Source organism: Bactrocera neohumeralis, chromosome 2 (assembly GCF_024586455.1).
Source record: "Bactrocera neohumeralis isolate Rockhampton chromosome 2, APGP_CSIRO_Bneo_wtdbg2-racon-allhic-juicebox.fasta_v2, whole genome shotgun sequence".
NCBI lineage: Eukaryota > Metazoa > Arthropoda > Insecta > Diptera > Tephritidae > Bactrocera > Bactrocera neohumeralis.
The window spans coordinates 51213949-51237054 of NC_065919.1; the positions used below are offsets into that span (position 1 = coordinate 51213949).

General features: G+C 37.1%; 1 protein-coding gene across 7 annotated transcripts in view; it reads left to right on the forward strand.

Moving 5' to 3' along the window:
• LOC126767623 (probable serine/threonine-protein kinase yakA) overlaps nucleotides 1-23106 on the forward strand; it is a 256576-nt gene that overhangs the window by 226910 nt on the left and 6560 nt on the right. For 2 of the 7 annotated variants that reach the window (XM_050485080.1, XM_050485078.1), the window contains 8 exons: nucleotides 7131-7633; nucleotides 8259-8396; nucleotides 8575-8883; nucleotides 9135-9365; nucleotides 11508-12965; nucleotides 13034-13216; nucleotides 14875-14970; nucleotides 15042-15162. In XM_050485080.1, coding sequence (XP_050341037.1) covers nucleotides 7131-7633; nucleotides 8259-8396; nucleotides 8575-8883; nucleotides 9135-9365; nucleotides 11508-12965; nucleotides 13034-13216; nucleotides 14875-14970; nucleotides 15042-15162 — 3039 coding nt within the window. Of the gene's footprint in view, nucleotides 1-1701; nucleotides 3268-7130; nucleotides 7634-8258; nucleotides 8397-8574; nucleotides 8884-9134; nucleotides 9366-11507; nucleotides 12966-13033; nucleotides 13217-14874; nucleotides 14971-15041; nucleotides 15163-15826; nucleotides 20315-23106 lie in introns of those variants that run through there. The other 5 variants (XM_050485083.1, XM_050485081.1, XM_050485079.1 and 2 more) reach the window with 5 other exon arrangements.

Genomic DNA, 23106 nt, shown 5'->3' on the forward strand with positions numbered 1-23106 from the left:
AGGACTTGAAAACGGAGGAGATATTCTCGTCCGAGCATTACGATACGGTGAAGCGACGCGACAGCAGCAGCGGCAGCGTAACGAAGATCAATCTATCGTATGACCAAATACCGAAGTTACATGCAAGTAACACTTCGTTGAATAGACAGAAGGCCGAAACGACCTTAAAGTGTAGTCGTTTATCGTTGCCGGATCAGTTCTCGAAACAACGCAGTGCCGTACATTTCAAGCAACCACATGCAGCTGCGCTGCTCAAGCACCACGAACGCACGCTCTCCGACTCGAATTACAGTTTTCAAACCGACAACAGCTCCAACACTTCGTCCGACTTTGATTTCTATAATAAACTGAAGCAAAACTCACCCTCATATGTGGCGTCGCCCGGACGCTATCCATCGAATAGTTCTTTGCCGCAGAAATTCATGCTTAACGCCACGCCACCGACTGGCGACAGTAGCGAAACCGATTCGGCGGTGGAGTTTCGTCATCGTCAAGGCTCGGACTCTGAATTGGAACGACAACGTTCTCGGCGACCACTATCCGAAGAGTCTATTAGCGAGATTGAATCTTTACGCGAAAAATTCGAGGAGACACTGTCACATGACTTAGATACTTATCTCAGCCATTTGCAATCGAACGATTTGTATCTTTACCAAAACACGCTTTTGGACACACCACTTACCGTCGGCTCCACGGAACTGCTAACGAAACTCATAAAACCACCGGAGACATTCCGCAACAAAGACGACGAACATTTCTACGGCAACATACGCTTCGTGTCGTCCACGGATTCGCTACAGCGACTAGGCGGCGACACACGCGATGGCACTGCTGCCGGTGCGGGCTGCCTCACACCCACCTCCGGCGACCACGATCATTCAAAGTACTACACACCCATACACAGTCGCAATAATAGCAACATCTCCGACAAATCCCCACCTTATTACTATTCCGAGCTCAGCAGCAGTCGCGAGTTGATCGCCACACCCACAGCGCCCTTGAACAACCAGCGCGATGTACACGCGCATGGCTCGAATATAGCGCACATACACAACCCCATTGATTGCCATGGGCGCGTAATTTCAAATATAAATGTGGATCTGTTGGCCGACAAAGACCAGGCAATCGATAGTAAAAATTTATATAAAATGAAGACGAATGTGGAAAAGTTGAGCTACCGCTCGGGCAAAATTCTCAATGCCAGCGAGACTGCTGCTGCAGCGCTAGCAGCCGCCAACACAGCTACTTCTTCGTTGGCAGCAGCCAGTGATTATCAGCGACGTCACGCGCACACCACCAAAATGAGCAACTTTCAACAGACTAACCTACAGCAAGCACATACTGAACTAACGGGCACCAATGCATATCCCACTGCCATCACGCACACACCATCCGCGTCACCACAAACTCATTCACCTTATCAGACTTATACCGCCGGCCGCGGCACTAGGGTTGGCTGCGGCGGCGGAGGCGGTGGTGGTAGTTCGGCGAAAATCACAAACATGCAACAGCAACAATTGGGACACAGTAACATCATCGGTTTGGGAGCACTGGGTCATTCAAATCATATGGTTGTCGGTGAAGGTAGTGATGTAGCAGCGTCTCCACACGGAGGCCGAACGTCCACTAACACTAATACTAAAACGGCACACGCCGTCGCTGGCACGAACACAAATAACGCACAGAAATTCTCCGTTCTAGGCGCACCCATAACCGGTGAGCTGCTATGGGAGGAAGACACGCTCTGGCGCGAAAGCTTGCGACGCGTCTCACAACGCCATGCGCGTTCACTAGACGACCTCGATCGCATAGCGCCCAGCCCGACGGCGCTCATGAGACGTGAACTACATGGTGGCGAACGCGGCGCGCATAAAGCGAAAATCACACGTGATGTCACCTACGTAAACGACAATGTGTCACAGCAGGTACGCGCCGCATATAAGCCGCGCTTGAGCGAACCGCTTACGCCACACAACGCGCGGCATGCGCGCGCTGCTGACGTGGATCGCCTCAATGAGAATGATGTTTACGTACAGCTGCAAGAACATATTGCAGACGACGGTCACAGCTCGGATGTGTATGAGGTATTGCGCACGGACAGCGGCTCAAACTTATCGCACAAATCGGTGGAGATCGATCGCGAGACGATACGCCAATGGGACTCCATGTCCAGCGGCCTAATGAAGCATTCGGGCAGCAATAGCAACTCGGAAAATGACAACCCCTGCGGCAGTGAGAGTCTCACAAGTGTGGGGAGCACAGTGCGCGCCATTATGGAACAATTGAATGTGAGCTGTGATGACAATGACAATGTTACGCATACGCCCTGCACAACCGATGCGGAATAAAGCAGCGACAAATGTACAAATCTACAAAATAATAGCATATAAGATAAAGGCAACTAAGTGTAAAGTAAATAAAATAAAATAAATATGAACAATAAGCAAAAACACCTGTACTGGTTAGGCGCAACAGTTGCCGCGCGTTGACTGGCCGCACGAGACCACACATAAATGATGACACTTTCAATAAAAAAACAAAAACCGTTAAATGTTGTTGTCAGTTTCCATTCAAAGCACGCGCAATGCGCATGCAACCACGAGAAATGTAGCAAATATAACAACAAAAACTATAATATATAAATATGCCAATACAAAGGCGCTCATTGTATCAGCTCTGTCGGCAAAACCTTAACTACAGCGCTTTCCATCGAGTTTAAACACCGCGCGCAACATTACACGCTTGTTGAAATCCCAGCGCGCCGCATACAAATTAGAAAATAAACCAGCACACAATAGGCGCGCAAACACACATACAAACAAATGTGTAAGCGTAGCATACACAAAGGCGTCGCGCACTATATGTGCGCTTTAAAGCATGTCTTTATATAGTTTATGTATGTGCATGTATATTTGAGCTTAAATTGATTGAATTTGCACGAAATTTTGCACACACGCACACACTTATACCCACGAAATGCCAAGTCTACAACAATAAATATATATGTAAATACAAAGTTGTTAAATATATATGCAAATATGCTGTAAAACAGCGACTAGACAGTTAGACAGACTGGCGCAACTATTCAGACACACACACACACACACACACACACATGTAAGCAAATAACACGAAACAGCGACGCGCACACACACACTTACAGCGACGCGCATATTTGTTGTCTATCAATTGGCGTTGATTGTCATGGCTTTGTTGACTGTTGTTGTTATTGTCGCTATAAACAATTTAACTCTCTAATGGTAAACAAATACTGAAAAACATATAAAAATAGTTAAAAAAATGCAAAGCAAATAAAATGGTAAGCAACTATATTTTTTCTTACAATACTACAAATATGTATACTTACTGCTCCGCTTCATTGCTCTTTCTTTAAAATTAACTGTAAATTTATATTTTCAAAAGCTTCCTGCTATTATTTCAAATTTTCGCAATTAATATTTACTCTAGTGTATTTTTAAGAACATTTTAGTTTTGGCCCAATCGCTAATTAACACAGCAGCTCTGGTTATTTACACACTCACACACATGCATATATGTATTTACTACCACAAATTAACACTTGCAAGTGCTCTTCAGACTGCCACCTAACGGAAGTGTGCATAGTTAAGTTGTCTGGCTGCAGAAACTATTAATTATTTGTATAAATAGTCTAATGTTGTTGTGTAAAAAGTGTAAATTTTGTGTAAAAAGTCCTTAACACCGCTCGAGTTTGAAATTTGTATGTAATTTTTACCGCTTTTTTTTATTTATGTCAATGTAAAAATTGTAAATTTTTAGTAGTTTTCCTAAATCATATGATGGCTGCTTATACTATTAGTGCATAGTTTAGAATTATGAGTTAGTGAGGCGTGTTCTAATTAATTGAAGTTTTTCAATAAAAAAAAAATTCAAAAATACTGAGGGGACGCACAACTTGTCATAACGCATCGTAAAATCATGAAATCATAAATTTTTACACTTGTTTAAAGAATTGTTGTTGGATTAGACACATAAATGAGTTTACTCAATTAAATTCTCAACGCTATGTTTTCGGATTTATGAGACTATATAAAACACCTAACTGCTTAAATTGCTAAGGAAACTAGGAATTGAAACTAACATTCTAAATTAATAAATTTAAAAGGATTTGAGCAAAATCAAAAAAATTTAAAATAAAAAAATTAATAGAAAACTTAAGTACATTTGGCATAATTATTTATAATAGCTGTCTTCGATTCGCCATGCGTTATTTTCCGACGAATCACACAAACCAGATGCCCTAGCAAATGTACAACATTTTTGGTGCAACACTGCGCGAACATGTCTTCTGACGCATGCTCAAAAGTGCCTAAACGAGTAACTTGGATCACAGTGCCAATCTAGCTCAAGTTGTCACTGAGAAGCAAGTTAAATAGAGACTTAAGTTGCCTATATAGTTCTAGTATGGGCCCATAAACCGCTTTGCAAAGCTAACATGTTACACTTCGGCGCTTAAAAGTGCCTAATCGGATGATTTGGATCACGCTACCTGATATAAATAGTGATTTTTATTTAAATTATGATTTTTTCTTAGTTGAAAAATTCTTTTTTTTCGCATTAAAAAACATTGCTGTAACACTTTAATTTTGATTTCTATAAACTGCTATAATATATTTTAAGTGATAAGTGTTTGGAATACAAGAAAAAAAGAAATTTGAATTTTTAACTGTCATACGAACCGTTCACAATAGTAAAACTGTTGTAACATATGCAAAATCAAATGTGGTAGCTTTGAAAATAGCGGTATTCGCATACTCTCTCTTACGAATTCAACTCAATATTTTTTTTTTGCTTTCACAGTAATTTTTTGACAAGAAGACAGCTAAGATATACTTTTTGTGTGAAATATATATAAATTTTAAAAATAGTAAGCTGATTGCCATGTCCACTTCGCTAATTTACAGTTGCTAAAAGATTTAGAACTGTTTACAAATAAAAGAATGACTTTGAAAATCAGCATCGTTTTGTCAGATTTAATATTATTTAATATTATAATTAAACTACACAAAATTTATGCCGACTTTATTCAACGCAATTCGATAACACATAGCATTTAGTACCCTAGTTATATAGTTGGCTCTTTAATTTTTCAATTTTTCAATTTTTTTTTTGCCTTTTTCACTATATTATTCATAACAATACTTTTTATGGTAAACAAAATTAAATTGCATAAAATTTTTAGACAATCATTTAGGTTCTTGCCGTCAGATAAATTAAGTAACCTCACTTTCGTACAGCAATTGGTTCTAAGAAAGCTGTGTATAAATTGCAGGCAACACCAAATATTGTATTTTCGCTTTTTGAAATACAAATTTTCAGCTAAAAATTTTTAAAATTATGTAAGCAAACGAAATTAAAGCAAAAGGTTCATAGTTACTGTTTATTATCACTTCAACAGTTCATATTATATTATTTAGTCTCTACTTTGAACAAAGACTCACAAATTATGATTCAGAAAAAAAATTAATTTTCAAGCATTTTGTTTTATTTACTAGAAGAATTAGCAAAGTCTCTTATCGTCAAATATTATTATTATTTAAAAAATGAGGTCTCTCAATCGAGTCCGTTTCTTTTTTCTTTCCATTGAGGGTGTTTTTTTTACATGGCGGGCCCCAAACACAGCGCACTACCTTGGGAAGGGATGTTTCGCTTTCTCACACTAGCTCGTCTTCAATTAATATCATTATATTAACGAAACAGGGTTTAGAGGGCTTGCTGTTAAGTGTTTTCTTTTTGATTAAACCTGAATTTTCATTAGAAAATACACCAAAGATGCAACTAATAAGTAAGTAGTGAGGAGGTGATATAGAAATTATAGGAATTAATAAAAAACATATCAGAAATATATTTTAAAGAGAATGGTGACAATTCTTAACATTTTCTTGTAACAGTAGGCATATACAGTAAATGAAAACTAATGATTAAAAAAAAAAAAAATTTTTTAAATCTTTTATAAATTCTTTAAAACAGCGCAAGAAAAATATTTAAATCCAATATTCAATATTTTTGATGATTGAAACTGACATCCAAAAATTTTGCTTAAGTTAATAACAAAAAAAATCAGAATATCGCAAGTTTAGACTACAAAAATTACTAGTAATTTGAAACTGTAATTATTTTGTTTTTTAATAAATATACTTGTATATGGCATCAATAATATATCATCAATAAATATTACTTTAAAGTTTTGGCATCAGAAAAATTGTAAAACGCCTAACTTTCATTCAAAATGTTTAGAAAATATCACAACTTATAAGTTACGCTTGCAATACTACAGGGTATTAACAGTTCTCCTTAGCATTTCTGTTAACAGAACTTTTAATACAGTCTTATAGCTGTAATACAATAAACTGATCATTTAATCTCTCTTGCTAGCTAGAATTCTCATTTATTTCAAACCGTAAATTAAAATTTGCGCGCTCTCACGCTCTCTTAAATTTCTCGCTCCATACATTATTTGCCTTAATGTAGATTCAACTCTAATTTAAATATTGTATATGCAACATCGACACAAATAAATTCTGTTTGGCATCACATTTTCGAAAAAATAAACAAACAAAAAATAAAATCCATAAGACGTGCCTTTGTCTGCATAACTGTACATATTATAGTTAGTAATTTTTATGGCACAACAGCCAGTCGTTATCATTGTAGTGCTTCTTACTCCCAGCTTACATAAATCAACCAGCTCTTCACATCACTAGCAAACCTTCAAAATGTTATTAATGGTTCAGCGTCTCTCAGGCATTCCACCGCATTAACTCCTAAGTCCCCCATTCTATCACTTTACTACAACTACATTGCGCTTTTCCTTACTACACTATGCCTCACTATACCTTTAGTCAGCTGTGCAACTATCGAGCTCTCCAGCTCTCTTTACTGCTTCTATATTGGTTTGAGAATTAAAACTTTGGCACTTGCAATTTGTCATTTTGTCTTTTTTCTCTTTGCTCTTCTCTTCCACACACACACACACACATACAAACACACGCATATATATGTAACTATACATACTCGTAACTACGAATATGTGTGTGAACACAACGCCACAACTGCAACTGTTGTAACAACGTTACGTGTGCCAACAACAGCAGCGTCAATTTCGGTGCGGAATGTGCGCAATTTACCCAAAGGCAATCTTACCGTTAAACCAGATCCCTCGGATGCACACAATCCGCTACAGCAGCAGCAGCAGCAACTACAACAACAACAACACTTAGCGCAAGGTTACGATCAAACGCTGGGCACATTAACGAACTCCTACTACGGCACGGCGCACGACACGAAATACGCGAAGACAACAACACTCACGGATCAACGCAGCGGCTTTGTTGGCCTGGGTGGTGGTGGTGGTGTTGGTGGCGTTTACGGCAGCAACGGACTCATAGCAGGTGGCAACAGCATCTTGGCCGCGTCGACGCCGCTGCATCCCAGCGCCAATGGTGGCGACTATTATGGTGGCGTAGGAGGCGGCGCGGGCCCCACATTGTGGCAAGAGCAGCATACACAACAACAAGCAGCGTATCCCATGCGGCGCGTGGATAGTCGTGCCGAAATCGATATGCTGGAACGTGAGACCAGCACACAGATGCGGGTGAGTACTGGGGCAGGCACATATACATATGTATTTTTGGGCGGTTGCGTTTGTGAATATAGTGCATGAAACATAGTGTCTCTGCGTGTGGGTGTGTGCGCCAAACGCCGAAAATTCACTCACACATACACACAAATATATATTGGTTTGCGCTGATAAACGCGCGTCGCAGCGCGACCAAGTCAAAGTAAAACACAAACAACAGCAACAATTATTTCAATTTAAAATGTGAAATGTGAAATATTGGCTGCAAGTAAGCAAGCCGCTTGTGTGAGTATGCCGCGCGCGTATGTGTGTGTGCGCGCGCCATTGCGCGAAATTCAATTTAAAATGAACACAAGCAATTTATTGATTTGCCGCTTGCGCGCCGCCACCCCTTTACCACTGATTTCATTAATATTATTTGACTTCTTGTGTTATTAAGTTCTTGCGTTGCCTTTTCTTTACCAATTACTGCTTTATTAATGTGCAAAGTTTTTGAGTTTTTTTTTTAATTTTCTTTTCGTTTATTTTTATGCGCCGCATTATTTTGTTATTGAAATGCTTGAAAATTAAAAACAAAACAAATTCATCGCTTTCCCGCCTGCTTGCGTAATTTGCTCACCGCCAACCGCCCGACGCTTAGAATCTGGACGTTTCCGCCGGCGATTTGCTGAGCCGCACACACGAGGAGCTGGTGCTGCTGCTGATACAGTTGAGGCGCCAGAACAGCAATACAGCGCGCGCCATCGAGCAATGTTGCAGCGATATACATGAAGTGCAGGTTGTTAACTCATAGCATAGCAGCTACAAAAATAGTTTGCATAACTCAATACCGGGTGTCGGTCATTTAACCACATTTAGTATTTTTAGTGACTTCTAACACTCACTTACAGCTTCGCAAAAATTTTAATATTTTTTACTAACAAATTTGTGAATTTCCTCTCCCCGATGGCCGTTAGAATCGTCTACGCACTGCTGAGGGTCTCACACGCGCCGAAAGCATACAGCGCCTGGACTACCTGAAGCAACATCTGCTCGATCTGGAGCGCCAGTATGAGAAGAGCAAACCGCTTGTCAACTTGGTCGACAATATGGTGAAGTTGGGCTCACTTTATCGCAACAACGACATCAACGGCCGTCAGCCGCAACGCAACGAGGCTGTGACACTGGATCGTCTCGAATTTAATCAGCGCATGCAGGAGCGACGCCTCTTGCTGGAGGAGCAAAAGCAGTGGGATCGGCTCAGTCCGAATCACAGCGAGCTGCAGGTGAGTGTACATTTTAAAAAATTTTAAATATATTTTAAAATGAAATTAACTAATTTATTCATATAAATGAACGATTTTCACCATTTCTTTCACTCTATTTGCTAACTTTACAACTTTGCCACTCTCACTGCCTCTCTTTCAACTTTCTACTTTATATATGCTCCCTATACAATTCCTACTCTCCACCACTCAATTTCTCTCTACAATTACAACAACTCTACATAAACTTTTTGTCTCTCTCCCTCCTCCAGTCAAAGGTGCATCAACTCTATCAACTCGATCAGCTGTTGCAAGAGGAATCTGGCACACTGCAAAACTTACAGCGTGACAAGGAGGAGCTGGAACGTGCTCTGGGCGGCTTACGCGCACGCATACAAGACACTTCGGGTCCGCCGATGGCGCTCGAGGCGGCCAAAAAGCAACAACACATGCTCGAGCGTGAGCTGTCGCGTGTACACCAACTGTTGGCCGAGAACTCAAAGGTAGACGAGGTGCCTAGTATAGAAGTTTTGTCGTCTGTTATTTTTGTTTGTGTGATATTGATAATGATTTGCTGAGCAAATATGCAAATCTAGTCGGCTTCGCGTATTGACTTGCTATTGCTTTCTAAAAACAGTGTGACTAATCTAATTCGAAACTTGAAACCCAAAAACATACATACTAACACGCTTGATTGCTTCAAATTGACAGTCCTGATTAAGGTCAGGCATAATTTAGTTTTATACTTAGGTAATGCTTATGTTTTGCATGATTACTGCCTTTTAGTGAATATTTAAATAATTTATTCTTCAAACAGAAAGTTAGGTTAGATGAAAGATTCCCCGAGATGGCGGTGGAATCACACCTTGTCTGCTAAGTACGCTGCTTCGTGAAGACCGATAAAACTCCTGAACCCTTCACTCATCTGCTTAAGTTCTTTATTCCTATTTTCGCTATTTTACCTGGAAGTTTGAAGGTGTGGACTCCGAGCCTTGCTCTAAGTAATACGGGACACTTGAGAAGAAAGTGTTCAGATAATTTTGTCGCATCCTCTTCCCAGCAGCTTATGTAACTGGCATCCGGTAAAATGTGTAATCTTACCACATTTATCCTGTTCGCGCATTATGCAGGTGAACTCTGTTGAGGACGAGGATCACACTAGATTTTCTATGATTCACTTTGGACCAGAAGACATTGCGGTCGATCGGTTGCTAGTAATTGACCAGCGTTTCTAATCTTACACCGTGAATCCCGTTGGTGTAATGTCCAGGTGAACTCTGCTGAGGACGAGGATCATACTACACCTCCTTTGATTAACTTTGGACCAGGAGGACCTTGCGGTCGCTCGGTTGCTAGTAACTGACCATCATTTGCCGAGCTCGTCTGACACCAAAGCATAGAGTAATGAAGCGCAAGAAGCCAGTGGAGCTCCTATTCGTTCCCATGCTCCAACTAGTAAGATATAAGTACCTCGCAAGCTCATCAGCCTTGCAGTTTCTTACAATTCCGCTATGTCCGGGCCCCCAATACGAAACTAGTTACTTACTTTCTTAACTAATATTAAGAGAGTGATACTTGTTTAGAATCTCCTTTGTACTAAATGACGTCCAAACCACGAAGACAAGTGATAGAATATCAGTTTTGTATTCGCCTTTCTGCAGTTTTTCTATTCATTATGAACAGATGGTGGAGACGTTGGCCAATATCCATCAGCAATCTCAAAGTACAAATAAGTGACTCTGATCAGATCGTTAGAGTATTTACTTTATTTGTTACCCTCTTCTGGTAGAACTAAATATGCTCAACCTGAGAAAAAATTGTCTTAGAGAGCAAAAATAGTAATCTCTCATTAAACTGTTTCTCACAGCTACACGCTTGAGCCTTGTAAACGTGGGTCACTTTAAAAGAAACTGTTACGTATGTTCTTACTCACGGATGCTAATGAAAAGTGGAGTTATAAAATCAACACGCCTGACTTTTATATCCAAGCTTTTACACCTATTGACATTTCCACTTATAATACAGTCTGGAATTTGTTTATTATTCCAAATAGCCCTAGACCTCCTCTTTTCTAGAGACCTATAGAAAAGGAACACTCACACTTATTCACTAAAATATGTCAGCCAAGAATAATAGGTCAGGTCTTTAAAAAATTTAGGGGCTATTTAAATTGCCAATTGAAACTTAACTGATCCGTCTCACTAAAATAATGGTAAGGTTACTTTTCACTATCGTTTCGTAAAGCCAACTGTTTCCTCGCTGTATTTTGACACCTTGTGGTTCAACTCATAGCGCATCTCATTAGATGACAAATGATTGGAATGATTAGAGATCTATTAGAGAAATATTTAACACAGCAGTGTCTCTTCAGTAGGTAGTGTTCTAAAATTAGCGAAGCTCTGAAATATCCACATACAATTTCGTAGCAACACAATAAATGATGATAAAAAAATTCCATTTTCAAAAGCTTAGACGAAAACAAAAATGCAGACGGCTTAACATCTAAAGCGCCAATTCACTAAACAAATCATACAAGCTCTGGCTTTCGTGCTTTAAATGTTATAACAGCATGTCAAACAAAGCTTAAAAATCTTTTCTCTTACTAACATCACCACTTATTTCTCTACGAATTTTTATGGAAATAGAAATTAGAACAAACCGTAGCAGGCAATGCGCGTCTCGAACAAGAGCTAATTGTGTTGCGACAGAAACTGCAGGCTTCGCGCGGGCCACGCGGTTCGCAAGGAGCACTCACAAATGGCGTCGGCGGCACAGATAGCTTTGCCAGCAACACGACCGCCATGTTGGAGTCCGAGCTGAAGCGTGTACAAACACTCGTAGGTGACATGCAACGACAGCGACAGGAGTTAAGCTCGGCTGTGCGTCAACTAACGGAGAACTCGAATCGCCTTTATCAGGAGATTGGCAACAAAGAGAACATCGCAAACGGTTTGCCATTAGACATATCACAGAAGAAACGTACAAACTCCGCTTCGTGGCAAGAAACTGATCTGGATTCGATGCATAGCATCTCGCATACACTGAGCGATGATTCCACGCTCAATCTCTCAACGCCACTTTACGTGGACACGAAGCTTAGTGACTTCAATAATGGCGATGAGCTGCAACGTTTGATGGCTGGCGCAGGTGTTAGCGCTGGCTCATACCGTTACAATGACGCCAGCGATAATTTGGAGACAAGCGGCGTGGACAGCGATGGTTTTCTCGACTCAAATCCATTTGCCAATCTGACCAACCAAGAAAAACAGGAGATCAAAACGGTGCGCATAGTGAAGCGCGAGTCGGAGCGTAGACATCGTGATCGCAGCGAACGTAACGGACTAAGCAGCTCCACGCAGAATCTCGATCAGGTGCTGGAGGAAGAGCAACAGCTGATGAGCAGCAATGGACTCGTCAGCAATGGCTATCAGCATATGAACGGCGCCACGACAAACGAGTACCAAAGCAATGGACGTTCGAAATCGCTACCGCGCAGTTACAATGAACCGCCCACGAGCGGCAAAGTGCGACATCATCACCACCACAGCAGCAAACACAGCAGCAAGCATAATGGACACCACAGCAGTAGCAGCAGCAGCAAGCAAGAGGATTACTATAGCCGCAGCTTTGACAAGAATAGCAACTATGCCGGCTACCAGTTGAGTAACGGCGCTAATGGTGGTAATATTGCTAACGGTGGGCACGCTGAGCGACGTGAACACCTCAATCCACTTGCTAATGCGTACTTTGCCAAGCAACTGCAACAACAGCAGCAACATCAGCATCATCATGGACACACGCGCGAATCCTCCCAGCTGGCTTTGCGTCAAAAGACCGATTCCGTGCAGAGTTTAAATAAGAGCATAACCGATCTGAGTCCCGATCCGGTGTTTCAGAGTGAAGCGGCGCGTCAAATCATAAACGAGCTTTCGGCCGGTTCAGCGTCGGAGGACAATACGGAGAAGATTGTTGAGAAAGTGCCGTCGCAGCATAAGCATCGACGCGCGGTGCCACGCGAGAAGCGTCGCCACTACACGGCCCCCAACAATGTCAATGTGAAGGCAATGGAGAATGTGCAGGCGGAGAACGATATGAATCGCAATGTGAGTGAACATTAAACGTCTCTCTCTTTTATCTATTTCTCTACTTCAATTATTAATTTTTATTTCAGAACACCAACTGGCGTGCGCGTGACGATCTGGACATGGACTTGGCTTTGCGTCCGCGCATGAATGCACCAGATGTTGTGCGCTCCGCTTTGGGGCATGGTGAGAAGATCTCGGAGAACACAATAGATAACTTGCTTTTGGCGCCAAATAAGATTGTTATACCCGAGCGTTATATTCCGGAGAAGGTAAGACATGTTTGATTAAAAGAGCTAAAGTACTGAATTTGGTTGCCAGAAAAGCCAGATGTTTATATACAATGATTAGTTATCGTAAGGTATAGTAAAGTATATAAAAAATAATCGCACAAGGGAAATAGAAAATCAATTAAGAGTATAGATAATTCAACGTAGTGGTGTCATTCCAATTTCGTAAGGCTTGTTTATACAACCAACTACATAAAACTATCCGGTCGATATTTTTGTGAACAATGCTACCGACGTGACGGTTCTTGACATGTAAGTCAGGTTCTCTTTTGCTTATATAGTTTCAATCATCGATAACTTTGGATTAGCTGCCTTTAATAAAAAAAAGTTAGATAAAAGCGAATCGAACGCTCTATAACAGCTGTTCAAACATACTGTCGCACATTCCGTACAACATTGAAAATTAAAAATAAATTTTTCGCTTTGTTGGAGCTCCAAGATAACTTAGAGTTGGTTCTGAATCAGAAAACTCCAATACACAAGAAGACTCAACAAACGTACCACATACACTTGTACTATGTGAGGGATTTAGTGAGACCACCTAATCAAATTTAAGTCGGACTGGTCTATTTACACTGCGCGCGTTAACCGGATTCACGTTTTTGTTGATTTTTGGTACCACGTTCGTGTGAAGTTTGATCCCACATTTCAATTGGTGAAGCATTTAGTGAAGATCGTGAAGTCATCGGAAACTTAAAGAAAATCATCGTGTTGACAACAGAGAGATGGCAGAGGAGATCAACATCTTTTATTGATAGATTCAAAACATTTAGGTTAATATTTAGGGTATGAAGCGTTTCAATGCTAGACTCTTTTTTTTGCAAAAAACCCTCGGTCGCAAAAGAGAAGTAGCTGGATACATCGTTTACATATTACTTATTGTTTCATCAAATGCATTACTGGGGACGAGACGTGAGTTTATGAATATAAAATCGAAATAGTTCAACGATTTAACGAATGGCGCTACAAATTTAGAAGAAATCGGAAAAACGTCTCAAAACGGATCAACAATTAAGGTGATGCTCATCGTTTTCTTTGATTAACTGTTTGACTCTGTGGAACGAATTCAAGGTGAAACACACATGGCTCCTTCTACAGGGTCTGACGGTAATTAATGCATACCGTTTTGAGGCGTAAACGACTGGATTTGTGGGCAGAAAATTCATAAATTTTCTACTACGATAATGTAACGTTACATTCTAGCATGATTATGGCTGACTTTTTTGCCAAACATTTACCGAGAGGCATCACTCAGCCACCGTATTCGCCAGATTTGGCGATTTGTGGCTTTTCTCAGTTTTTGAAACCGAAAAAACCACTTTGGGAAGCCCGATAAGAATGCATTGAAATCTTTAAAAATCATACGCTGTAGACATCCCAGCCGAGCCTTATAATGTGTATGAAAACTTGAATTAATCTCAAGCTCAAAAGTATAATATTTTTTAGACGATGGTAAAGATTTGTATTAAAATACGTAAAAATGTTATCATTATCATATGTTACAATATCAGTTCGGGTCAAATTTGATTAGATTATTACTCTAGTGGCAATACTTGAGAACATGACTGATCTAAGAAGACTTAGTAATCTAATAAATATGTTCACATTACCGTAGTATTAACGAATTACACGAATTGCAGACACCCGAGCTATCACCCGAAGAAAAGAAACGACGCCAAGAAAAAGTCGAATCCATCAAGAAGATGTTAGCTGAGGCGCCCATAAGCACCGCAAACGTAAGTGGACGCAAACTTTGTATATTACAAGATGCATATTAAAATAAAAATATTTGTTTCTTGTACGCCAGGACACCACTGTCAGCTTGCCGCCGAGCAAAATCAATGCCGAAAAGAAGCAACGCGAGCATTTGCTGCAACTCAATCAGATATTGGCACAACAAGTCATGCAAATGAGCAAAATCGTAGCTGGTAAGTGCACAGAAAAACGAAATTCAAACGGAAAATCGAGAATTTCAAGCAATTTCATGCGCTCATTTATACTTTAGCTACTTGTGGGTATATAAATGAAAGTTCTTTCTTTTCGAATTTGGGTTTCTTCTATGTAATTGTTTGTGTAACTATTTGCGTTAACGGTAAATTTGTGTTGAATTTAACAAAAACAAAACAAAAAAAGTAAATAAAATTAAAATTTTGCTAGTTTCGATTATGCATTACTTACATACTAACCAATTCGTAACTGTTCAAACGTTTTATTTACGATTATGTTTGTTGTTTTTGTAAATGTACGCTTACTTTATTTACTAACATTAACATTATTACTAGTTAGTTGGCTATTTTATATGTTATGATCATATAATTTCATACAAATTGCAAGCGTTCATTATGTGTTTGTTGTAAATTCTCTCATAAACGATTTAATTATGTTCAAAAAAGTATTAAACTTGAAAAAAAATCTTAAAACTGAAAAAAACCTTTTAAAATTGAAAAACACCTTTTAAAATTGAAAAAACACCTTTTAAAATTTGAAAAAATGGCATTCTCATATATCTTAAGAAACACAACCGCTATATATGCTCTCGTTCTAATCTTGAAATCTGTATATTTTTTTCTTTTCCGAATTCTGATTTTCTAGATGATAATTGAATATCATTTACATGCATATCTACATATGTATATGAATAAACGTTTCGTCAATAACATAATCATAAAGCAAGAAAATTTCTATGAAAACTATAAACTATCTCACATAAATCAATCATGTCATCCATCAGCTCGGCATCCCATTTCATCATTTCGTTGGCCTTTGTAGCGCATCAACTCACCTCAGTAGTACACACGTACCAATACATATACATACCATATGTATTCGTACAACTTCGGCAATCACGCATCATATCAACCAGTAGTTTTCTCACAGCCATGCCCAAAAATACCAAAAAAATTAAAGAAAGTTTTGTAAAATTGTAAATTTTCAAACAATCACACACATTGTATTATAACGTCCACTAGTTACATATATGAAGACCTAACCTCAACCTCACTATCTTATAAATCACTCAATTTAAGCACATTCACCGTAACACATTCACCATGTTCATGATATGCACATTCTTTCACTTTCACCTAAGAATTTATATGCTCTCCTATGTATATACATATATATATTACATATTTACTTAGTATGTATCACTTCTATGAATAAAGCATAAGCATTTCACCGATAAAACCAAGTATTTAGTAATCATTTCAATCATTCCATCGTAGTCGCTAAGCCATCCAAGCATCTCAGCGTTCTCACTTTGCACCACAAACATTCGACCAAATCAAATTTTTTAAATATGTATGTATATACTTTTGCTTTGATTCTTTGTTTCCTTTTTACTATTTTCTATAAAAATTAATGTAAAAAAATATGTTAAGAAAAAGTTGTTTTTGAAAATTTTAGCGTGTTTTCAGTGTTTGTATATAAAGATTTACGTGTTTTGAGAGGTTTTACGTGTTCTTTCTTTCTCAGTGTAATCCCACATGATCATGTGTGGATTTTATGTGTATTTCTACGATGTTTGATTCGTGTTTTACGAAGTACTCCATATTAATGTTATTCATAATATTAAAAAAAAAATATCTTTTCTTCTTATTTTGTTTCTAATATTGAGGTAAACTCCAAGACCGATTTAGAAATTTTCTTAGAACAAATTAATGGGAGACCTTAGTTATTTTCTACAAACAAATAATGTTAAGTCTGCCAGGGGTTTTACAAAGCAAATTTTCTTAGCTTTATAATCTAATAACATCAAATCACTTTTTCAATAATACTTTGTTTAAAAAATTATTTTCAATTGTTTTTTACGACTATTCAAATTCTGTATGTGAATGCTAAAGAGAAGGTACATATATTAATTGTAAAGTTTATTAATTCTGTCACTAAATTAGTTTTTAACTATGAAAATACGATTTTTGGCAATTAAAAACATATAACAAATGTTTTAAGATTTTATGGACAGATTTATACACATTCTAAAAGCACATAATAAAAATTTTTAAAAAATTTAATACTTTTTGAGTTACGCGATCTTTGACGGCGCTAAAACAACGTCCACCACTGCGGTAGTGATTCTGGGTTTTTTGTTCTTTGATATTTTCCGTACAGTGACGTACGATCGAAAAAACGGCAGAGTTCTGATAATAATGAGGAATTTAGCCAAAATATTTGCCGTTTTCGACCTATCAAAACAAGATTATAGAAATGCAGAAAACAATTTGATTTCAAACAGAACGCTTAAACGTAGAATACCCTTTATCTCTGCTATTAAAATTTGCAGATCTTAAGATGTTACGTGGTTAAGCCGTTCTAGAATTTTCAAAGAATCAATTGCTTTTAAGCAATCTGATCTTTACATATCTACAGAGTGTATGGATACAGATGAACTCCGTGATGGATGCTTCTTGGGAGAGAGTAGTTGATTTTCCAACACAAGTACAGGATTTTTTCTGTGTGTGATATTGAAGCGGATGTCGATGGCAGATCAGGTTAAAAGGCTTTCTTTGACTTTTAATGTGGCTTGATTAGAAAAGCAAAAATATCAGCCTGAGTGATGATTATCTGATTCTCGACACTGCAAGCCTCATTGCTATCATTTTTCATTTTGATTATCAATATCGTTAATATTAATTAATATAATTTATAAAAGAACGCAAAGACCATCATTATATTGCTTAAAAAGTAAAAATTTTTGGTTTGTAATCGTCTTTTCCCATGATATAAATCCCATACGTAAAACATTTTCTTTGACCTGCGTCATATATAGTACTCGTGTAGGCGTCGAAAGTAATCACTCACGCAAATGTCTGCGGTAGTCGATATCGACTCGAAATATAAATTTTGGTGTACCGTTTTCGAACGGCAACTATACTCGCGACATTATATATACATAATAGGGGTGTTAGTCAGTATTCTTTAAGGGGTTATATACGGTTAGGAGGCCGAAAAAACGATTTTACCAGAATTTTTTCTGTGAAAGCTTTTAAATATATTGATCCAAAAATACTAATATTATGATTAGTTGTATTTTAAGACTTATTATTAGTGAAAATATTTCTTTGGAAAGGAATTACAGCTGATCTCCTGGAGTTCCTCTCATAAAAGACGTTTTGCGTTATCGCTGAAATTAAACCAACAGATTTCGTTAACATAATGTTAAATCTATTAGTTAATCGAAGGAATAAGCAAAATAAAATTTCTTGAAAAAATGGCGGTTTCTCAAAACAAAAATCGATTTTTGAGCAAAATTTCGGCCTTCAATTGTTTTAAAAAAATTATTTATCGGTGAGAAAAAATCTTCCTTTAATTACTAAAAATATATTTAAGAAGCTCGTGTTAACATTTGAGACTAATCGATTTAGCCGTTTTCAACTGATTTTGAATAGCGACTTTGAAAACACTATTTTGAGAAAAACTCGTTTAAAGTTTGGCCTCGTACTTCCAAGCGCTTTGAAACGCCTTTTCAAATTTGCGCGTAAATTCGGAAATATTCACCTGAACGCCATGAAATTTTCAGTGTGTATTTTTAAATCTATGTAGGTTAAGAAAATAAAATAAAAAAATTATGCTTTGAAAAGTCTAACTGTATATAACTTAACTTTATGATTGGTGACGGTTAAGGTTGGTGTAAAATAAAACTTCATGGTTCTCAGGCTTCTTCCAGAGTGCTTAAAATTAGGTAAAATTTTATTTTGTCAACAAAACTTATCAAAAGTAATAATTAAAAATAGTTTTATTATTTTATAAAAATAATTTAATTTGTATATTTTTATTTGTATTTATGCTACATAAATTTTCATTTACACAAATAATATTGTGTCTACCTTACTTTTGGTATCTACCACTACTAACACAGAAATGATATTCATATCAGCTAGTATTTGGAAATAAGGGAGTAAGGGTAGGGGATCTATCGGTAGCTATAACTGCTTCTAAAAGGATTTTTATTTGTAAAAAATCTGTATTTTAGTTTAAAATTATTTCTTTATTGTATTCAGTAATTTTCGAAATCTGCGTAAGCCCACGTCTCTACTCTAAACCTGAAAACATAGCCCACAAAAATGTTGCGATTATTTTTTATTTATTTATTGTTTATTATTTTACCATAATTTAGCGTTATTTTCTGTTTTTCTTTACTTTTAGGCAACCCAAATAGCCAAACCAATCTAAAATAGAGTGTTGTGCGAAAGCGTTTGCGTCTTTTTGTTGCGTGTGTGAGCGTTCTCGAAGTTACGAACGAAAATAATTTGCAAAAATATGCTAGTTCTTATAATATTCGTTTGCAAATATGTATTTTATAAGTTGGAAAACGCATTTTGTTGTGCATTTATTTATACGAAAACCAATTTGTGCCTTGATTTTTTTTTATTTAAAGACTTAAGTTACTTTTAACTTATTTTGTTTGACGACCAAGTCGCATAAATACATAATGTACATACATACAAATATACCTACATTAGTATATATACATAGCAAAAAGCATAAACTCATACTCATACATACATAAATACAAACGTAAGCGCCCCAAAAAAGAAATGATCGAGTTAATGCTATATAAAACTGAACCGACCATATCCCATACAAATATTATATGCGCACACATACATACATATAGATATATATTGTTATATATATATATATAATTTACATACACACACACACATATGTACATATACGTATAATGAAAGGAATGAGCGAAAATACAGCATTATTGCAAGTGCAGCCCGCAAAGCAAGCGTTAGACCCGCAATTGCCGCTGAGAGATAAACGCATGCATATCTCGCAGAAACGTTTGCCTCAGTTACTAAACAAAAAAGCAACAACAATATACAAAAATACAGTGTAATTAAGTTACCAATACTAAAGCAAGCCAATAAAACATATTTAAACAACAACAAATTATAAGTACAACAACAATAACAACAACAATTTTTGATACGTACCAAAAACAACAACAACTACAACTATTTATTACAACTACAATAAAAAAAATAAATAAATTGTACAACATTTACCACAACAACAACAACCAGTACAACAACAAGAACAACCACAGTGACATCAAAACGCACCCAAAAGGTTTGTATACAATTGCTCATTTACTACTATTTGCTAGCTGCTAACTGCTACTAAGTACTAAATACCATTTCTACTACTATTTTTGTAACTGTATTACATTTATAATGTTAATTTGAAGCTTTAAGTGTTTGAGTTTTGAAATGTTTGTTTCTTTATGACTAGTGGCTTTTGCTCGCATTTATACTTTTCGAATATATTTGTTGTTTTTGTAGGCAATTTGCTGAAACAAAAAACTTTTTTTATATAGTTAGATATATTTATAAATACTTGACAATACTTTTACTTATGATATTAAATACTTTTTATATAGATTTTAAAAGTGTTTTTTAAGTTTAAGCTGTTTTTGGAAAACTCAAAATTATTGCAAACTCACTCATTTAGCACACAACAAGCACTTGTGTTTGTCACCATGCCATCAAAATGTACGAACAAAAGCAACAGCACTCGAGTTATGCCAGCATGTAGCGCACGCAGTGTTTACACAACCAGTTATGAATACCAGGTTGCTAACTGATTTGTTGTAGCGTTAGCTAAAATTGTTAAATAACATTTGATGTTTGTAACGAATTGATTTTGAAGTAGTTAAAAGAAAGGCAAAGTCTTCGCTGGATAGTTTGTGCACCCAAAACTGTGTGAAGATAAATTATTTCACTGCGTGTGAAAAAAATATATTTTTCTTGTCTACAAAAGTATCTGTGAAACATGCCTTATGAATTAAATTTTTTACAATGGACACATCGAACTTTCACGTCTGTTGAGCACACGTACTCTTTTTTCACGTAGCATATTTAGCTTGGCGCCGAAATGTATGCTTAACTTTTAGTTTTTTTCTGTAAGTAGTAGCTATTAGGTCGAACCGACACAATTCAAAAAATATGCAAATAACTGACTTCTCTGACATGATTTGATGAGCGATTTTGCCAAAAATAATTTGGTTTTTCGTAAAAGAACTTTAGGCCACAGCTGATAGTCCTCAATGTGCTTAAAAGATTATATACATTTGCAATTCCGAAGAAGCGATTTTTTCGAGAACGCATTTTATTTATGAATAAATTTAAAAAAAATTAGATTTACAGAATTGAATGTACTTTAATTTTGCAAACTTTTGCAATCTCTTTCTCCCGTAGTCGACCGCCAGTAGCACTTCCGAAAAAAGATGTCTGGTGGCGATACAAATTTATTTTGTATTAATGTCCAACAGATGTAATAGACTTTCCAACGATTTTTTCAGTCTTGGAACCCTTTTCGTACGCACTTTTTGGATGGCCTTCAACTCCTTCAGCGTATCTCTCTTCGGTCGCCTGAAAATAGGTTCCACGGAGCGGTAGTTTCAGTTTGGGGAACAAGAAAAAAAGCCATATCTGGCGAATACGGTTGATCGATGGTATTCATTGCGTTTTTGGCTTTAAATACATCGTTTAAAATTCTTGCATTGTTCTTCCATAATTCCGGCCGTTATCGACGGATGTTCTCACGCAAGCGCCTAAATTCGACAAAATATAACTCTTCATTGACCGTCTGTCCCTCCGGAACAAATTCATGATGCACCAAACCACGAATATCGAAAAACACAATGAGAATCACCATGATTTTTGAGCGGCTTTGGCGTATTTTTTTTTTTTTTTTTTTTTTTTTGTTTTAGGCTCGTTTTTTCCTCCGTTTCGATGTTTGTTGAATTGTTTGTATTTCAAACTTATAAGCCCATGTTTCATCGGCAGTTATAATGCTCTCCACGAATGTGGAATCAGAATTCGAACGATCAATCATGTCCAAAGGGACCTGTTTTCGTTACTCTTTTCTAAAAAAAATTCACCAAGAATGTGTTTCATACCCAAAATATCCACCAAAACCATTGGAACGAACTCGCGAGAGATGTCGAGCTCTCTTGCCGTCTCTCAAACACTTGCCTGACGGTTTTCAAGCACCATTTCCCTCACTTTTTTAATATTTTCTTCAGTTGAAGAGGTCGAATGACATCCAGAACGAGGGATGCCTTCAACGATCTTTCGACCGTCTTTGAAGGCTTTGTACCACTCGTAGGCTTGTGTTTTTGATAAAACTGAATCACTGTAAGCCTTTTCCAAAATTCGCAACGATTTCGCACACGACATTTGGTTAGAAATACAAAAATAAATATAAAACTCGTAACGCTCTACAGAGGTGTACGGACTTAAGGAACTGCAGTAAATAAACTGGGTGCCAAAAGGACAGTTCTACCAACTTAGCAAAATACATTTTTGTAATATCATTTACCCGGAGAATTTAATTACAATTTTCGAGTGCTTTTTTGACACAATGTATATTGTTTTTCAGTTAATACAACATTCGGTGGTTCCTAAAAAATTCTTTGCGCCGAAATGTATGCTTATAATTTTTGCTCTTTTATAAGTAACCAAGTAACCAGTATTTATTAGAATCGGCGGCACAAATCTGAAAATATGATTAATGGTTATTTTATTAACTTTTATAAAAAATAGTGTTAGTAAAAACAATGTACGACAAATTTTTACGTTTTTCTTAGTTAGAAAAAGCAACAACTGCAGACGCTGAGTTCTTTTAGTAAATACCTTTTTAGATATTAAACATTATATAATTTGTTGATAGACGAATCAAATAGTTTTACGATGAAAGAAAAAGTAAAATGTTTTTAATAACTAAATAGTAGAGAACAAACTGAATTCTTTCTTAAAATTTTTAAAAATAAATTATTTATGACATAAGGACAACTTTTATAATAAAGTATTAATATTTTTATAAATACTAACCAATGCGTGAGTGTCAAAGTCAGTAAA